Source organism: Nyctereutes procyonoides, unplaced genomic scaffold (genome assembly GCF_905146905.1).
Source record: "Nyctereutes procyonoides isolate TBG_1078 unplaced genomic scaffold, NYPRO_anot_genome, whole genome shotgun sequence".
NCBI lineage: Eukaryota > Metazoa > Chordata > Mammalia > Carnivora > Canidae > Nyctereutes > Nyctereutes procyonoides.
In genome coordinates, this window is record NW_026575051.1 from 6,683,632 (window position 1) to 6,697,326 (window position 13,695).

Here is a 13,695-nt window from a genome sequence, read left to right on the forward strand (position 1 = left end):
CCTCCATCCCTCTGGGAGAGCCTGGATTCTGTTGGGAAGATCTTGGGGAAATTGACTTGCTGGGGTTCTGGTCACAGAATCCAAGGAAGTAAATGAGCAGCTCACAGGTCTGATGGCCGCGGGGGAGAGTTTTCAGCCTGGAGTCAGAGCTTATACGTGCATCCAGAAGACAAGACCTAAGAACAAAGAGCTCAGCCAAACAGGCTGGATCTGAAAAAGCAAGACGGATGGCTTAGGCAGGATGTAGTACAAGCTGTCAGCGACTGCCCCCTCCCCTGCCCCGCCCCGCCCCACACTCTCCTCTAACCATTTGATTGCACACCGGCCAGAACCTGCTTTTCTCTGCCTGAGGCTGTCTCTGGCCACTAGGGCTTACACTTCAGGTGTACCGGGCTAGCTATACGTACCAGAAAATTAATAGCCTTCGGAGCAGCCCCCAACTAAGGACAGATAGGAGCTGGTGTACACATGCCCCAGCTCCCTCACCATGGCAGGAGTGACCCAGAGGTCCCCAGTGGGACATGGTGGTGACTGGCTTGACAATACACCTTTCCTCAGTTCTCTTTGCTTCCCTGTCTTATGTCCCCATTTCCCTACCAGAGTTCCCCAGGCTCATCTGCCAAATAAACTATCTCACTCAGCTTCTTATCTCAGGCTCTGCTCCTGGGGAACCCAAAGACCATGAGTCCAAGCCAATTCTGGTCCTCATGATGTCCACTATTAAATCTCTCACATGGGGGGATCCCTGGGTGGCTTGGCGGTTTGGCGCCTGCCTTTGGCCCAGGGCACGATCCTGGAGTCCCGGGATCGAGCCCCACATCGGGCTCCTGGCATGGAGCCTGCTTCTCCCTCCTCCTGTGTCTCTGCCTCTCTATCATAAATAAATAAATAAATCTTTAAAAAAAAAATCTCTCACATGGCCACGACCCAGAGCCCACATAATGCTTAACAATCACACCTACAAACATCACAGAACCAACCATGCTCCCCAACCTGGACCCATGACTTCCTTGGAAACTTCTTTGCCCGAGCATCAACATTTCAACATCCAACTCATCTGATCAAATAACCTGGGCACTGGCAAAAGGCCTAAGGGTTTCCAAGTATTTCCAGAGCAACCTTCTGGTAACAGTGTCTGTGTTTCTGCTGGCTACCTTTTTAATAACTCTAAGGAGGGACTCAGGCAGTAGGATGGAGATGTTGGATGTGGTGCGGATTGGCAGCAACCTCCAGTTGCCAAGCCAGCTAGCTGCCTCCTCCACCCACACCAGGGGCCTCCTTGAGATTTCCACTAAGGGCTTCTTTTTTGTTGTTGTTTTAAAGACTTTTATTTATTCATGAGACACAGAGACAGGCAGAGACATAAAAGTAGGCTCCCTGTGGAGAGCCTAATGCGGGACTCAATCCCCAGACCTGGGATCATGCCCTGAGCCAAAGGCAGATGCTCAACCGCTGAGCCACCCAGGCGTCCCTCCGCTAAGGGTTTCTAATATCTAAGCTGGAGTTCTGAACCCAGAGTGAGCCCCAGATCCTATAGTTCAGATGCAATGAGGCCTGGGAATAAGAAATGGGGTTCAGAGGGGTGAGGGGAGAATTATAAGGGTGTGGGCATAAAGAGCTTATAAATGCCATGCAGACATGTCCTGGCTTCTCCTGAACCTATAAGGAGATACTGGAGAATGAGCAAGATCTAGCTATAGAGTCCCTGGGCGTGGCTTTTAACTTTAGCCTTGGCACCTAACTTCTGTGTGATCTTGACAAGCCACTTACCTTCACTGGTCTCAGTTTCTTCCTACAATGAATCTCACGGCTCTGCTTCTGGATCACTCAAGGCCACTGGCTGGCAGCCGAGCTCACTCCTTGCCACACCCTCTGGCCCCATCTCATGGCCTTCCCTCTGTCTACCCTATGGCCTTATTCCAGAATGGAGAGTAGAGCCCAGGCCTTGCCGCTTCCAGCTTGCCTTGTGGGCTTTATGTATTTTACTGGGAGTTAAACTGACCTCCCCAAGGTCTCCCTGCATTTCACTGAAACCCCAGAACCAAACACAGATGAGGTCACCGGAACTCAGCTCCCTACCTCTATCTTCCTGATGTCCTTCTCAGAGTTTCTTAAGAATTACAAAGGGAGTCTCAGGGCCAAAGAGATGTTCAAGTGTAGCTCAGGGGCCTCAGCTCCTCAGTCTTTCTGATAAATTATGTTATGGCAAGTTGAAATAAGATCAGACAAGGAGAAGTTCCCAGAAACAAAGACCAGAGACACTGAGCAAACACCAGTGCAGTAGCCTGGTCTCCAGTGGGCGTGGGCCTGACAGGGAGAAAGGGAAGCTAGATCATCATCACTTCTGCAGTACTCACTCTCTGGTCCCTGGCTTCCAGTGTGAACCTTCCGTTTCTGGTCTAAAAATCAAGAGGGTTGGGACACCTGGGTGGCTCAGTGGGTGAGCGTCTGCATCTGCCTTTGGCTCAGGGCGTGATCCCGGGGTCCTGGGATCGAGTCCCACATTGGACTCCGCGTGGGGAGCCTGCTTCTCCCTCTGCCTGTGTCTCTGCCTCTCTCTGTGTCTCTCATGAATAAATAAATAAAATCTTTTTAAAAAATATATCAGGAGGGTCCACAGAGCTCTCCTGTGCCTATGACTCAAGGAGCCACCAGCTAGTGGAAAGAGGTACCAACCAGCAGAAATGAACAACGTTGGGCAAATGAGAGTGGGGTGGGAGGAGGGAATGAGAGTGCTGGCCGATGGGAAGCAGAACCCCTCATGAACATCTGCAGGACCCCAAACCAGTCTCTTCCTGTGCTTCTCTGTCTTTCCTGAGGTTCCTTCTGGGCATCCACAACGCAGCCAGACCCTCCCACCCCACCTGAGCTAGACTGGCAGGGAGGGCTGAGAGCAGCCTTCACGTCCATCTAAATCCTTTCTCATTTCAAGAAATGCCAACTGGCCCTGAGGTGGGGATTTGTGGTAAAGACTACTCATTACCTACCCAATATGCATTCTCCCCTTCTAACCGAACCTGATGTTTTCTTAGGTTGAGAATGTGCCCATCTCAAAGATTACACTTCTCAGCCTCCCTTACAGCTAAGAACAGCCAATGAGATGTAAGCAGAAGTCATTGGGAGGGGACTTCTGGAAAAGTTCTTTAACAGAAGCTGACTCTGCTGGTAGGTCCATCCTTTTAAATGTTCTTCCCTTTCTCCTGCCTGGAATGTGTCATGATGGCTGGGCCCCAGGAGCCCTTTGGCAACTTTGAGGCAAAAAGGCTCCATGGCTGGAGCTCTTTAAAAAATAAATTTATATGCTGATGCCTGCTTCTCACTCCCAGACATTCTGATTTAATTAGCATGAGGTATGACGTAGGCATTGGGATTTTTAAACACTTGCGAGGTAATTCTAACAGGCTGCAGAGTTTGAGAAGCACCATTGTAAGAAAGAGAACAGAGCAATAAGACAAAGGAGCCTGGATTTCTAGTGACATAGCAGTCATGGAGAGCCTACCTCTTGACTTAAGGTCAACTTTAATTTGTTGGAGGCTCTGTAGTTGGATCTTTGTTTCTGGCAACAAAATGAGATGTGTATCCGTTATAGGATAGAGGGTCCTCAGGTTGCTCCTATCAGCCAACCCATCCCGCACAACACAGGCTGGGGAACAAAAAATGATCAGATACCACCCTCGGGAACCTCACATGTGGGGCAGGAGGCAGACTCCAGACTTGGCTTTAGGCGGGCTTGAGATCAAATCATTACTCCACCACCTGCTAATGGCACAGTCTTGGGCAAATCACTCAAGCTTCTCTATCTGGAAAATGAAGGCTTTGGAAGAGACTTCATTCTCCCATTTCACGGTGAGCTCCTTGGTGGCAGGTGCCCTTCACCTCTGCAGCCACAGCACCCAACACCCTTCCAGACACTTAGCAGATGCTCATTAAATATTTGCTTGGTTTACCCTGAATTGCTGTGACGCGGTCCAGCTCTGAAAATTTCATTTTCTCTAAACCAAAAAGAGAAAAGAATAAACAAAAGGGCAACATTTCAAAATGGTAACAGAATTTACCTACTGAAAATCAATGAAAACAGTTTCTGGGCAGTGTCTTTCAGGCTCTCTAGGTTCAGGACTGGAAAGCCCCTGGTTGGAAGCAGGAGGGGTCGGTCTCCTGCACCGTGACCTGGACTTGCCAGTTAGAACTGTTAAACTAGAACGCTTCCCTGCTCATCATTTACAAAATAATAAGCGTGGGGTGTTCCATTGTTTTGTTTTGTTTTTTGTTTTTTAAAGACCCCAGGGTCCAGATGAGCTTGGCTGAAACAAAGCTTGTGCTGTGACCTGGAAAGCCCAGAAATGCCCTCAGAAAGCCCCAGGGAAGAAGACATCTGTTTGGGCCTGACTCACTCGGATGCACAGTCTACACCAGCTGTGCCCAAGAATCAAATGGAGAGCTCTTTACAGCCACAGCTGCCTTGATGCCACCTGCAGAGTTTCTGATTTGGGAGGTCTGGGGGTGGAGCCAGGCATCTGCCATTGAAAAAGCTCTCCAGGTGGTTCTGACTTGCCCTGGGGTTGAGAACCACTTCTCTACACAGCTTCCAACCCTCCAGATAATCAAAGTCTATTTCAGCGGAGTTTCTGGGACTGGAAAGGAACCAACAAGAGCCTGGGGTAGAACCTCCAAGGCAGGCCAAGCAGCGCCCTCCCGCCTGCTCAAGTCATTCCCCACGACCCACCCCTGCAGCCCCACTCGCCACAGGCAGAAGGCTGGGGAGCAGGAGCTGCTGTTCGGGCCCTCCCTGGCCTGCCATGTTTCTCAAAAGCGCAGCCTGCACCTCCTGCTTCCACACGCCACCCACTCCCGGGGCTCCCTACCATCTGCCTGCCACCCCCTCTGCTCTCATGAACAGAGTCCCCAGAGTTCGCCTGAGAGTTTACAAAGCATTATCACTGTCGGGCTTCTCTGTAATCCTAAGAGCTGGACATGCCTAAGCCAGCCTTTCAGATAGGAAACTGAGTTCCAGACGTGAAGCTCCTGGGCCAGAGCCCCTCACAGGCAGCAAGCCACCCACTTGGCCCTCCAAGCCAAGTCTGCCATTTGAGTCCAACGTCTTTCCTGTGTGTCCTTGGTATTCAAAGAGTGACGCAGACCAGCAACACGGCAGCACCCAGGAGTTTGTTAGAAATGCCAACCCCCCAGCCCGGACGGCACTTGCTCTGTCTCCTTCACCTCAGATGGCCTTTCCTCCCACACACTCTGTCCCTTCTCCTCGCTTTCCAGGCCTTGTCCCCCCTTGGGCCTCCTCCTACCTCCCTGATGCCAGCTACTCTCTTCTCACCGTCCCCCACCCAGGGTGCTGGTCTCAGTCCAGTGCCCCTCTCTCGACTCTCTCTTCCCTGGCAGTTTAACTCAATGCATGATTCAACCCCCATCGTTCTATGCATATAAATCCAGATGTGCAAATCTGCCCTTCAGAATCCTCCCTCTTCTGAGCATGAACGCTTATGTCCAGTTACCCCCACCTACTCCTCTCCCGGACCTCCCACACCGGAATCCCACGAAGTTCAAAACTGCATTGGCACTGTCATTAAAGTAAAATGATTTATTGAGGTTTTGAGGAGGGCTGAGCACAGTGCTCAGGGCTTCCCAGGCACTGTCTCACTGCACGCTTATCACAAACTCGAGCAGTGGCTTCGACTATCTCTGTCCGAGAAGCAGAAAAGCCATGTCTTAGAAAACTGAAGGAATTTCTCAGACTCTCATGGCTGGTGCAGGGCAGAGCTGGGGTTCAGATCTGGCTTCCTACCCAGAAATCTCAGCTCTTAACTACATCACTCCATTGCCCAGAACCCATCTGACTTCCACGGGCTTTGCTCACTGCTGTTGTGTGCCAAACCTCAGAGCCATTCTCAGCCTTAACTCTTGCCTGCACTCTTCCTGGAGCCCTTTTGGAACCTAATGATTGTACAGTCTCATTTCTTGCTTTTTCCAACCATCTTTAAGTGGACCCCTTTCCCCATGCCCAACGCCCTGCAGTCTGTTCTCTACAAAGCAGCCAGAGGGATTCCATTAAAAAGGTATCAGTTCATATCCCTCTCCTGCTCAAAATCCTCCCATGGCTCCCCACATCTCTCAGAATACAAGCCAACGTCGCTACATAGCCCTCAAGACTGTGAACAACCTGGCCCCACTAACTCTTTAACCCCACATCCTACCCCCCCCACCCCCCCCATTGCTCACTCTGCTCCAGCCAAGCTGGGCACCTCCTTGTTGCTAAACGTGCCAGGCATGCTTCTACTGAAGAGCCTTTGCACTGGCTAATCTCTTGCCTGGACTATACTTCCCGCAGATACCCACCGGGCCTCCTCACACCTCCCTGAGCATCTTCGGATCTCTCTTCAGGTGGCCTCTACACAAGGAGGCCTCCTAGCCACTGTATTTGAACTTGAACCACAATCTACCACTCCTTGTTCCCTTGGCTCCTTTACCCCTTTTCATCCATCCCATCACCATATGATGCATTACATACTTATTCATTGTTTATTGTTTGTTTACAGTTTGAATGCAAACTCTCAGAGAGTAAGAGCTTGTTTCTCTCACCAGATACCTCAAGCATTCCACACAGAGCCTTCCCTCACGTGTTTCTGGGATGACCGCAGTTCTTGAACCCACTCCCTCCAGTCCATCCTCACAGCCGCCACCCTGGATCAAGTTCTCCGCATGACTTCCCTGGACAACTGCAGGACCTCCTGCCCAGCCTCCCTCCCCCTGACTATAGCCTCTTTACAACACATAGCTGCACAGCAGCCTGAATATGGCTCACATCAGCCCCCTTCTCCACCCCAGACCTTCCTGAAAGCTTCTCCCATACCCAGGACTCCGGTCTCCTCCACCCAAGCACAGGCTCTGTAATTAGATCCGGGTTCGAGCCTGGCTCCGTCAATTGGACAAGCAGACTTCATTTTTCTGAACCCCCCATTTACTTTTTGGTAAAATGGGCTGACAATGACTCACTGGGGTGGCGGGGGGGGGGTGGCGTTGGTGAAGTAGTGAGGATTAAAGACAATATGCATTTGTGATCTCGGCCTAGGAAGGAAACATGAGCAACTGGTCTTATCATTCCTTTGCTGTTCCAACACAGAGCGCCCATTCCATTTCAGCCTCTGCTCCCACCCCGACTGAGTGACTCATTACTCTCCCCACGCACCAGGGTCTCTATCACCCACATGCCTTTGCTGCTAGGAGCTCTCTGCCTGTGATGGCCTTCTCATCCTTACTTCTGTTTGTCAAAAGCCAGTTCAAATGCCCCTTCACAAGGCCTTGCAAGCAACTTCTCACCCCTTTGAGTCCCCAGTCCTTTATCTGCCCTTGCCAAGGTCTTCAGGACCCACTTTGTACGTGACTCCCTTCCCCTTCTCTTTGAGGACAGAACTGCCACCTTTCCCACCCCCAAATCAGAAGGTCCCCTGGGATGGAGTCTCTTGGAGCCACCTCTTACCAGCTGGGTAACCTTGAACAGGTCACTTAAAATCTTGGAGCCTCCATTTCCTCTTCTCTTAAATGGGGACAAGAGGACCTGCTGTGCTGACCTCTCTGAACTTTACGGGAAACAAAGGAAGCTGAGGCATAGAAACAGTGAGGAAGGCGCAGGACACTTACATGCCTATAAGGGATTGTTGTTATAACCAATGATTTTCCTTGAAAGATTCATTCCTCTCTGCACAGAAGGATGCCTGAAAGAATGAACCATCACCAAATGCATGGCGGGGTGTCAAGTGAGTGTTACTTTCTTCCTTATAATTTTACATATTCTCTGATTGTTATGTGTTACTCACTGGGGGAAAGAGAGATTCGTTGTTTAAAAAATATTCCTCTGTGTTAAGCATTGCTCTTGCCTCCTGCATCAGCATTTACATTCAATAGGGCCCTTTAATACCTCATTCCTGCCATGGGCAGACATGTGCCTGCAAAGTGGTCTTCTGAGCAGGGGAGAAAGATGAAGAACAGGAACCACACCCCAGATTCCCAAAGGCAGCTCTAAAGGGCAACTGTCCCTCCTCTGCACACAGCCTCACCTGGGCAGGAGCCCACAGAGCTGAGCCCCACCAAAAAGCTCTCCAGTGGCCTAGGGTGCAGGAAGTGTGGCTTTGGCCACATGCAAGTGCCACGGGACACTGGGGCGAGCATGTGGGAGGTGGAGTGGGGGCCCAGAGCTTCAGAAGGCCCTAGGGAGCCCCCATGGGCCCCAGGCTGAGGAATTGGACTAACTCTCATCCCACCCAGAGGCTTGAGGCCCAGGGAGCCCTGGAAAGGCAATGTGGTGGCCAAGCCCTCCCCCTGCTGGCCACATCTGGAGTGGCAGTGCCAGCAGCAGAGGGCAGCGTCCCCAGGCAGCTGCACACATTCCCTGCACCTGGGGCGGAGTCAGGCTCAAGGGTCCAGAGGCGGGTAGGGGGCGGGGCATGGCTCTGCCAGGACTGAGAGACCCAAGGTCCCATCTCCCAGGCCCCCTATCTCTGTGGAGGCATCTCCCCACCCAATATGGAGATGGGAGACAGGTGGGGGTGGGGGGAGGCAGAGTAGTCCATGGGGGAAGGATGGGGGAGAGGAGGAGGTGATAGAGAGGGATTCTCCACAATGCAGCCTGTCCCCCTCCTCCCAAGCCCACCCATGTCTCCTGGGCAGCCGGGGCTGCTCCCGCTGCTGGGATTTCCACTCCCACCCCCAGATAATGATTTCCTGCATCATTCATTTGCAGGGCCCTGGCGGCTGTGATTAGCTCCCTCCATTCTCCCTCCGGAGCACCCCCCACAACACACCCTCGCCTGTTCCTCCCTGTTCTAGCAAAGCAGAGTTAATACCAGGCTCTAAAGGAGACTTTGCCACTCAGCCCCGGGAACTCACAGCCAAACCTGGCCAATTACAAGTGGGCCCTTGGCGTGTCCCCAGCACACTCCCTCAAGGGTGCATTCCCAGCTAATAACATTCTCTCTAACCACTCCATTGCCAGGGCCGCCACCCAGCCAGGAAACACAGATTCCCCGCCTGCAGTGTAGGACGGGACATCATGCAGATCTTGACCCGAAGTGGGGCTCTCCAGCCTGCCGCTGGGCCTAGGGAGCTTTCAGGCTGTCTTAAGGGACGACCTCAACTTCCATTGGGAAAGGTAGAAGGGGGTTGGGGAGATAGTGCCAGCCAGCGAGGCATACAAACCGGCCTGCTTTGTGGGCACAAGGCCCCGTCTTCCCCTCACGCAGTTTCTAAAACTGGGAAGAAAGAAGGAACCGAATTTTGAACCTTCTTGAGGACATTTAGAAAACCCTGAGCCTTCTGTGAGCCCTAGGGGACCAGAGTTATCTGATGCCATGCCTTCTCCAGGGGAATCTTTCATCGTTTAAAAAAGATTCCTCCGTGTTAAGCATTGCTCTTAAGGCACGTGGTAGAAACTCTAGTAAAAAATCCCAAGAGTGCCCACACCCAGATGATGGTACTGGGAGACACACTTCCTGAAATTCCTTCTCTGCACCCCTCAGAGGAGGCAAAAAACCTGACTTGGTGATAATTCTGTAAGCTATGTTGCTCTTGTCAAATTATTCAACATCTGTCTTCATGTTCCCACAAAAATTAGCATAGGATAGTAGTTTCTGATGACACCTTTGGTGAAATATTTTGACTTCCACCAGTAAGTTGCAAACAACCTGTCTTAAGGATAATGTCAATTCCTACTCCTGCATATTAAATAACCCAGGGGTTTGTTGTGTTTTTGTAAGGGAGAGGAATCCCACCGACCTGCCCTGGCTGGAAGTCCTGCAGCTACAGGAGGAGAGGAAGCCAGGGTGGAGGAGAGGGTGTTTTCTGATGAATCCACACGCAGGATACTCTTCCTCCATCACTTGGCTACTGCCTTTACCCCAGAAGTAGGCCTCTGGGGCCAGCACCCCACCACCACCAGAAAACAATTACGGATCCACTACGGAGCACAATAAACTGGGCCAGGAGAATGGGAGGCAGGGAGGGAAGAGGGGATCGGCTCCAAAGGGACCATCTGGTCCAGTACTCGGCTGCTATAGCATCTGTGCCCCAAAGAAGAAGGGAAGCCACCTGGCCAGACTGAGAGCACCTCCCCAGCCCCAGCCCTACTGCAGACAGCAGTCCTCAGGGCCAGCAAGAGGATCCTCAGAGGGAAGCAGAGGATAGAGCTCTGGTCACTTGCCTCCTACCAGCCTCAACAGAGGCCCAGGGCCCAGGCCAGATCCTGCCGGCTTTGCCTCCACGTCCTGCTCTTCCTCCCCCTCCTGCTCTTCCTCCCCCTCCTCAATTGAGCTTCCACATTAATCTGCCCCTCCTTCACCACACAGGCCTGGGGCAGAGGGGAATGGGCTGGGGTTCCCGCCCCAGGACACACTGTTTTCTTTTGTGCCTGGGCTTTCAGTCTCTTCTCCCTTCTCCTCCCCAAAGTCCCCTCTGGCCGCCAACCTAGGACTCTGTGACTCACCCTAAGTAGAGACCCTCAGAGGGTGCCTCACCACCCTGCTGGAATACAACCTAGACAGACTCCTGGGGGGGGGGGAAGAATCACAAAAAGCATTTCCTCAACCTCCCCCTGACCATGGCCCTTCATTCCTGCAGCAAATATTTGTCGAGCTTCTGTGTGCCCAGCACCATGTTGGATGCCAGGATATAAGGATGGACACAAGTGACCATCCCTCACTCCTACTCTTTCTCAAGCTGCTTTCCCTGCTTTGGGAGGAGAGGGAAACTGGGGGGTGGGGTGTGGGGGAGGCCTATAGTCCTACAATAGTCCCCCCTTCTGCTGTCTCTGGCCAAAGCTAGCATCACAGAGAACTCAGCAGCCTTTTGCCGTCCTCATACTAGATCTTCACACCTCTCTCGATCCGCCTCAACGAAGATGAAGCCGCCCCACTCTGCAATTCCCCTGAGGCCCCAGCCTTCTCCGGAGCTGACGCCCCAAAGGCACTGTCACTCCAGAGCCAGGGGGTTGGTCACCCAGCTCACCTTGATTTGTTCAAGTGTAGAGCAACAAAAAGGGAAACCCAAGCATGAGAGAGGAGAAACTATAGAAAACAGGGGGCAGAGAAGTCAATGGCCAAGTCCTGTCCCCGAGTCCTCTGAGATCAGGGTCTGTAGGTACCATGGTTCCTATCCACACCCCCACACCTCACCCTGCCCTCATTGCTGGGGTTTTCAGGCTAGGCTCGGGGGAGTGCCCTGACCATGGGCCCTGCGCAGCCCTGGAGAAGGCTGGAAATGCTGGGAGGCGATGGAGAAGAGGGATGGCCAGGAAACAGGTTTACCAGATCTCCCAAGGGCACTTGGTGGGAGGGGCAGGTAGAGGACAGCAGGGAATAGGGAGAGGTCTGGTCACTCTCAGAGCCCCTGGGGTGTGATGAGCAGGAGGCGAAGACCTCGGGGGACATCCCTCCTTAGGCTACCTCTTAAGGAGGCAGTGAAGCTGGGAGGAAACTTGGGAATAAAGAAGAGGATCCGAATCCCCCAGACCACCCAGTGTCTTCCTCTGTCCTGGGGAGGCATCTGGGGCGGGCTCAGTGGCCTCCCCCCACAACCCGCCCTCTCGCAGTCCCCGCTGCCCTCCTCCTTCCCCTTCCCTCTTCTGGCCTCTGTAAAGGGCCAGGCAGTAAGAGACACACAAACTAATTAAGAAGCAGAGTTTGGCCAGATGCCTGGGCCAGCCTCCCCCGGGGAATTAAGCCCAAGCCAGCTAACTGTGTAGGGCGGGGAGCATGTCACCTCCCAGACGCCGCTCAGGACACCGGGCCTCTCCAAAGGCACAGCAAGACCAGCAGCCCCCAGAAGGGAGCATTTAGCATCCGCACCTGAGGCTGGCGGCTGTGTGCCCTGTAGCATGTTGGGGGGCAGCTGGGTGTGTGTGTGTGGGGGGGGGCACAATGCCTCTGTCTCCACGCCAACAGAACAGGTCAAACTCTCCTCTGACCTAAACATGAATAATCGGGCCCTGGGTCCAGCCAAAAAGGGACAGGGACCTCTCCCCACCCCAACTAGACGATTACAGAGTGACCGGCCCAGACCACCCTGCAGTCAGGAGAAGGCAAAGTAAGAGCCGCTGGGCCGCAAGACTTTTTGTGCTGTAAGGTCAGGGTGCTGAAGCCTCCCAGGACTCGGAGGGAGGGCCCCCGAGAGGAGGGAACTCGGGGTGGTCCTGAACAGACGATGCCTGCTGTCGGGACCCTTCCGCGGGGAACACCCTCTGGAGAGACAGGAGAAGGGACAGCCAGCCAGTGTCCCCTCAGCGCCGGAGAACGAGGCGTGGGGACGCAGGAGCAGAGCTGCGTGGCAGGAGGCAGAGTTTGAACGCGTAGCCCGATGGGTGCGCGCCGCGTTTGCGTTTCCTGGGGACGGTGGCTGAACGCGTCCGCGTGTGCGCTCAGGGAGAGGGAAGGTGGGGCTGGGGCTTCGTAGCCGGGAACCGCGGCCGCGAACAACCGGCGCAGGCCAGATCGAAAACGGATGCCGGGGTTTGGGCGCCCGGTCAGGGGCTGCTGGATCCGCTGTGGCGCCGAGGAGCGAGCCGAGGCAGCAGCGAAGCCGCGGCGCGAGCGGGGAAGGCGAGCCCGCCGCCGGGCCGCGGAGCCGCGCGCAACTCCGGATCGTGCCGCGCCGCGCCCGCCTCTACTCCGGAGGCCGAGCCGGGGCAGCGCTCGGTTTCCGCGCCCGGCGCTGCCCCGGGCCGGGGTCTGGGCTCCGTCGGGGTCTGCCGAGCCGCCGGGGGCTCTCAGGGGTTCCGAGGCACTCCTGCCCCCCGGCAGGGTTTGAGGAAGTGGGTACCTCCCCCTGGCCTCCCCGGCTTCACGCCAGACCCTGCGACCCGTCTCGGTGCTCCGAAACAGCTGGCTCGAGCTCCTGGCGCCCTGACAAGGGCGGGGACCCAGGCATCCGCGCCGGAGTCCGAGCCGGGTCCCCACCGAACCCCGGCGGCGCGCACTTTGCGCCTCTTGCAAAGTTTCCGCGCGGTGCTACGCCGGCGCGGAGCGGGACGCGGGCTCTTACCGTAGACTCCTTGTCCCCGGCAGTGGAAGGGGATCAGCGCCAGAAGTAGAAGGCAGGTCACCTCCATCTTCACGGCCGGTGCTTCATCCCCGCGAGGCGGCGCAGCCCGAGAGGGGGCGGGGGGCGCCTCCGCCGGGGCCCCGCGATGCCCCCTGCGTCCCCCCTGCCCCCGAGAGGCGTCGGAGGGGGCGGCGGCCGAGACCGGGAGACTGAGGCGGCGGCGGCGGCGGCGGCGGCGGCGGCGACCCGGGTTTCTCCTCCGGCGGGGCCGCTGCCCGCGTGGGGACGCAGGGGGCGCTGGCCCGGCCCCGGGTGCCTTGGCGCGCCCGGCGCAGCAGCCAGCGCCCCGGCGCGAGGAGCCCGGCCGCCGATCCGCCCCGGGTCCCCAGGGCTGTGCGCTCCGTGCGCGGGGCGCCAGGGACCCCTCTGCGGCGGAGGGCGCGCCGCGATCCAACAGGCCGCCGACCACCGGCAAACTTGCCGTCTCCCCGCCGGGGGCGCCCCTCGGTGCAGCGGGGGCGGGAGGGCCGGGCTGCGCTCAGCTTAATCCGCTGTCTCCGGTCCTGCGGCAGGTGCCGGGGGCCCCGAAGCCCGACCCGAGGGGGCCGGTTGGGCGCGCTCCCCGAGGCGGAGGAGCCCCGGCCCCGGCCCTCCTGAGCG

The 13,695-nt window shown here is 55.4% G+C and overlaps 1 protein-coding gene across 2 annotated transcripts in view; it reads right to left on the reverse strand.

The window, feature by feature from the left end:
• Positions 1 to 13,255, reverse strand: part of MDGA1 (MAM domain containing glycosylphosphatidylinositol anchor 1) — a 56,090-nt gene extending 42,835 nt beyond the window's left edge. The window contains exon 1 of one of the 2 annotated variants that reach the window (XM_055330654.1): positions 13,036 to 13,255. In XM_055330654.1, coding sequence (XP_055186629.1) covers positions 13,036 to 13,102 — 67 coding nt within the window. In that variant the 5' untranslated portion in view covers positions 13,103 to 13,255. The remainder of the gene's footprint in view (positions 1 to 13,035) is intronic. The other variant, XM_055330653.1, reaches the window with a different exon arrangement.
• Between the last annotated feature and the right edge of the window lie 440 nt (positions 13,256 to 13,695).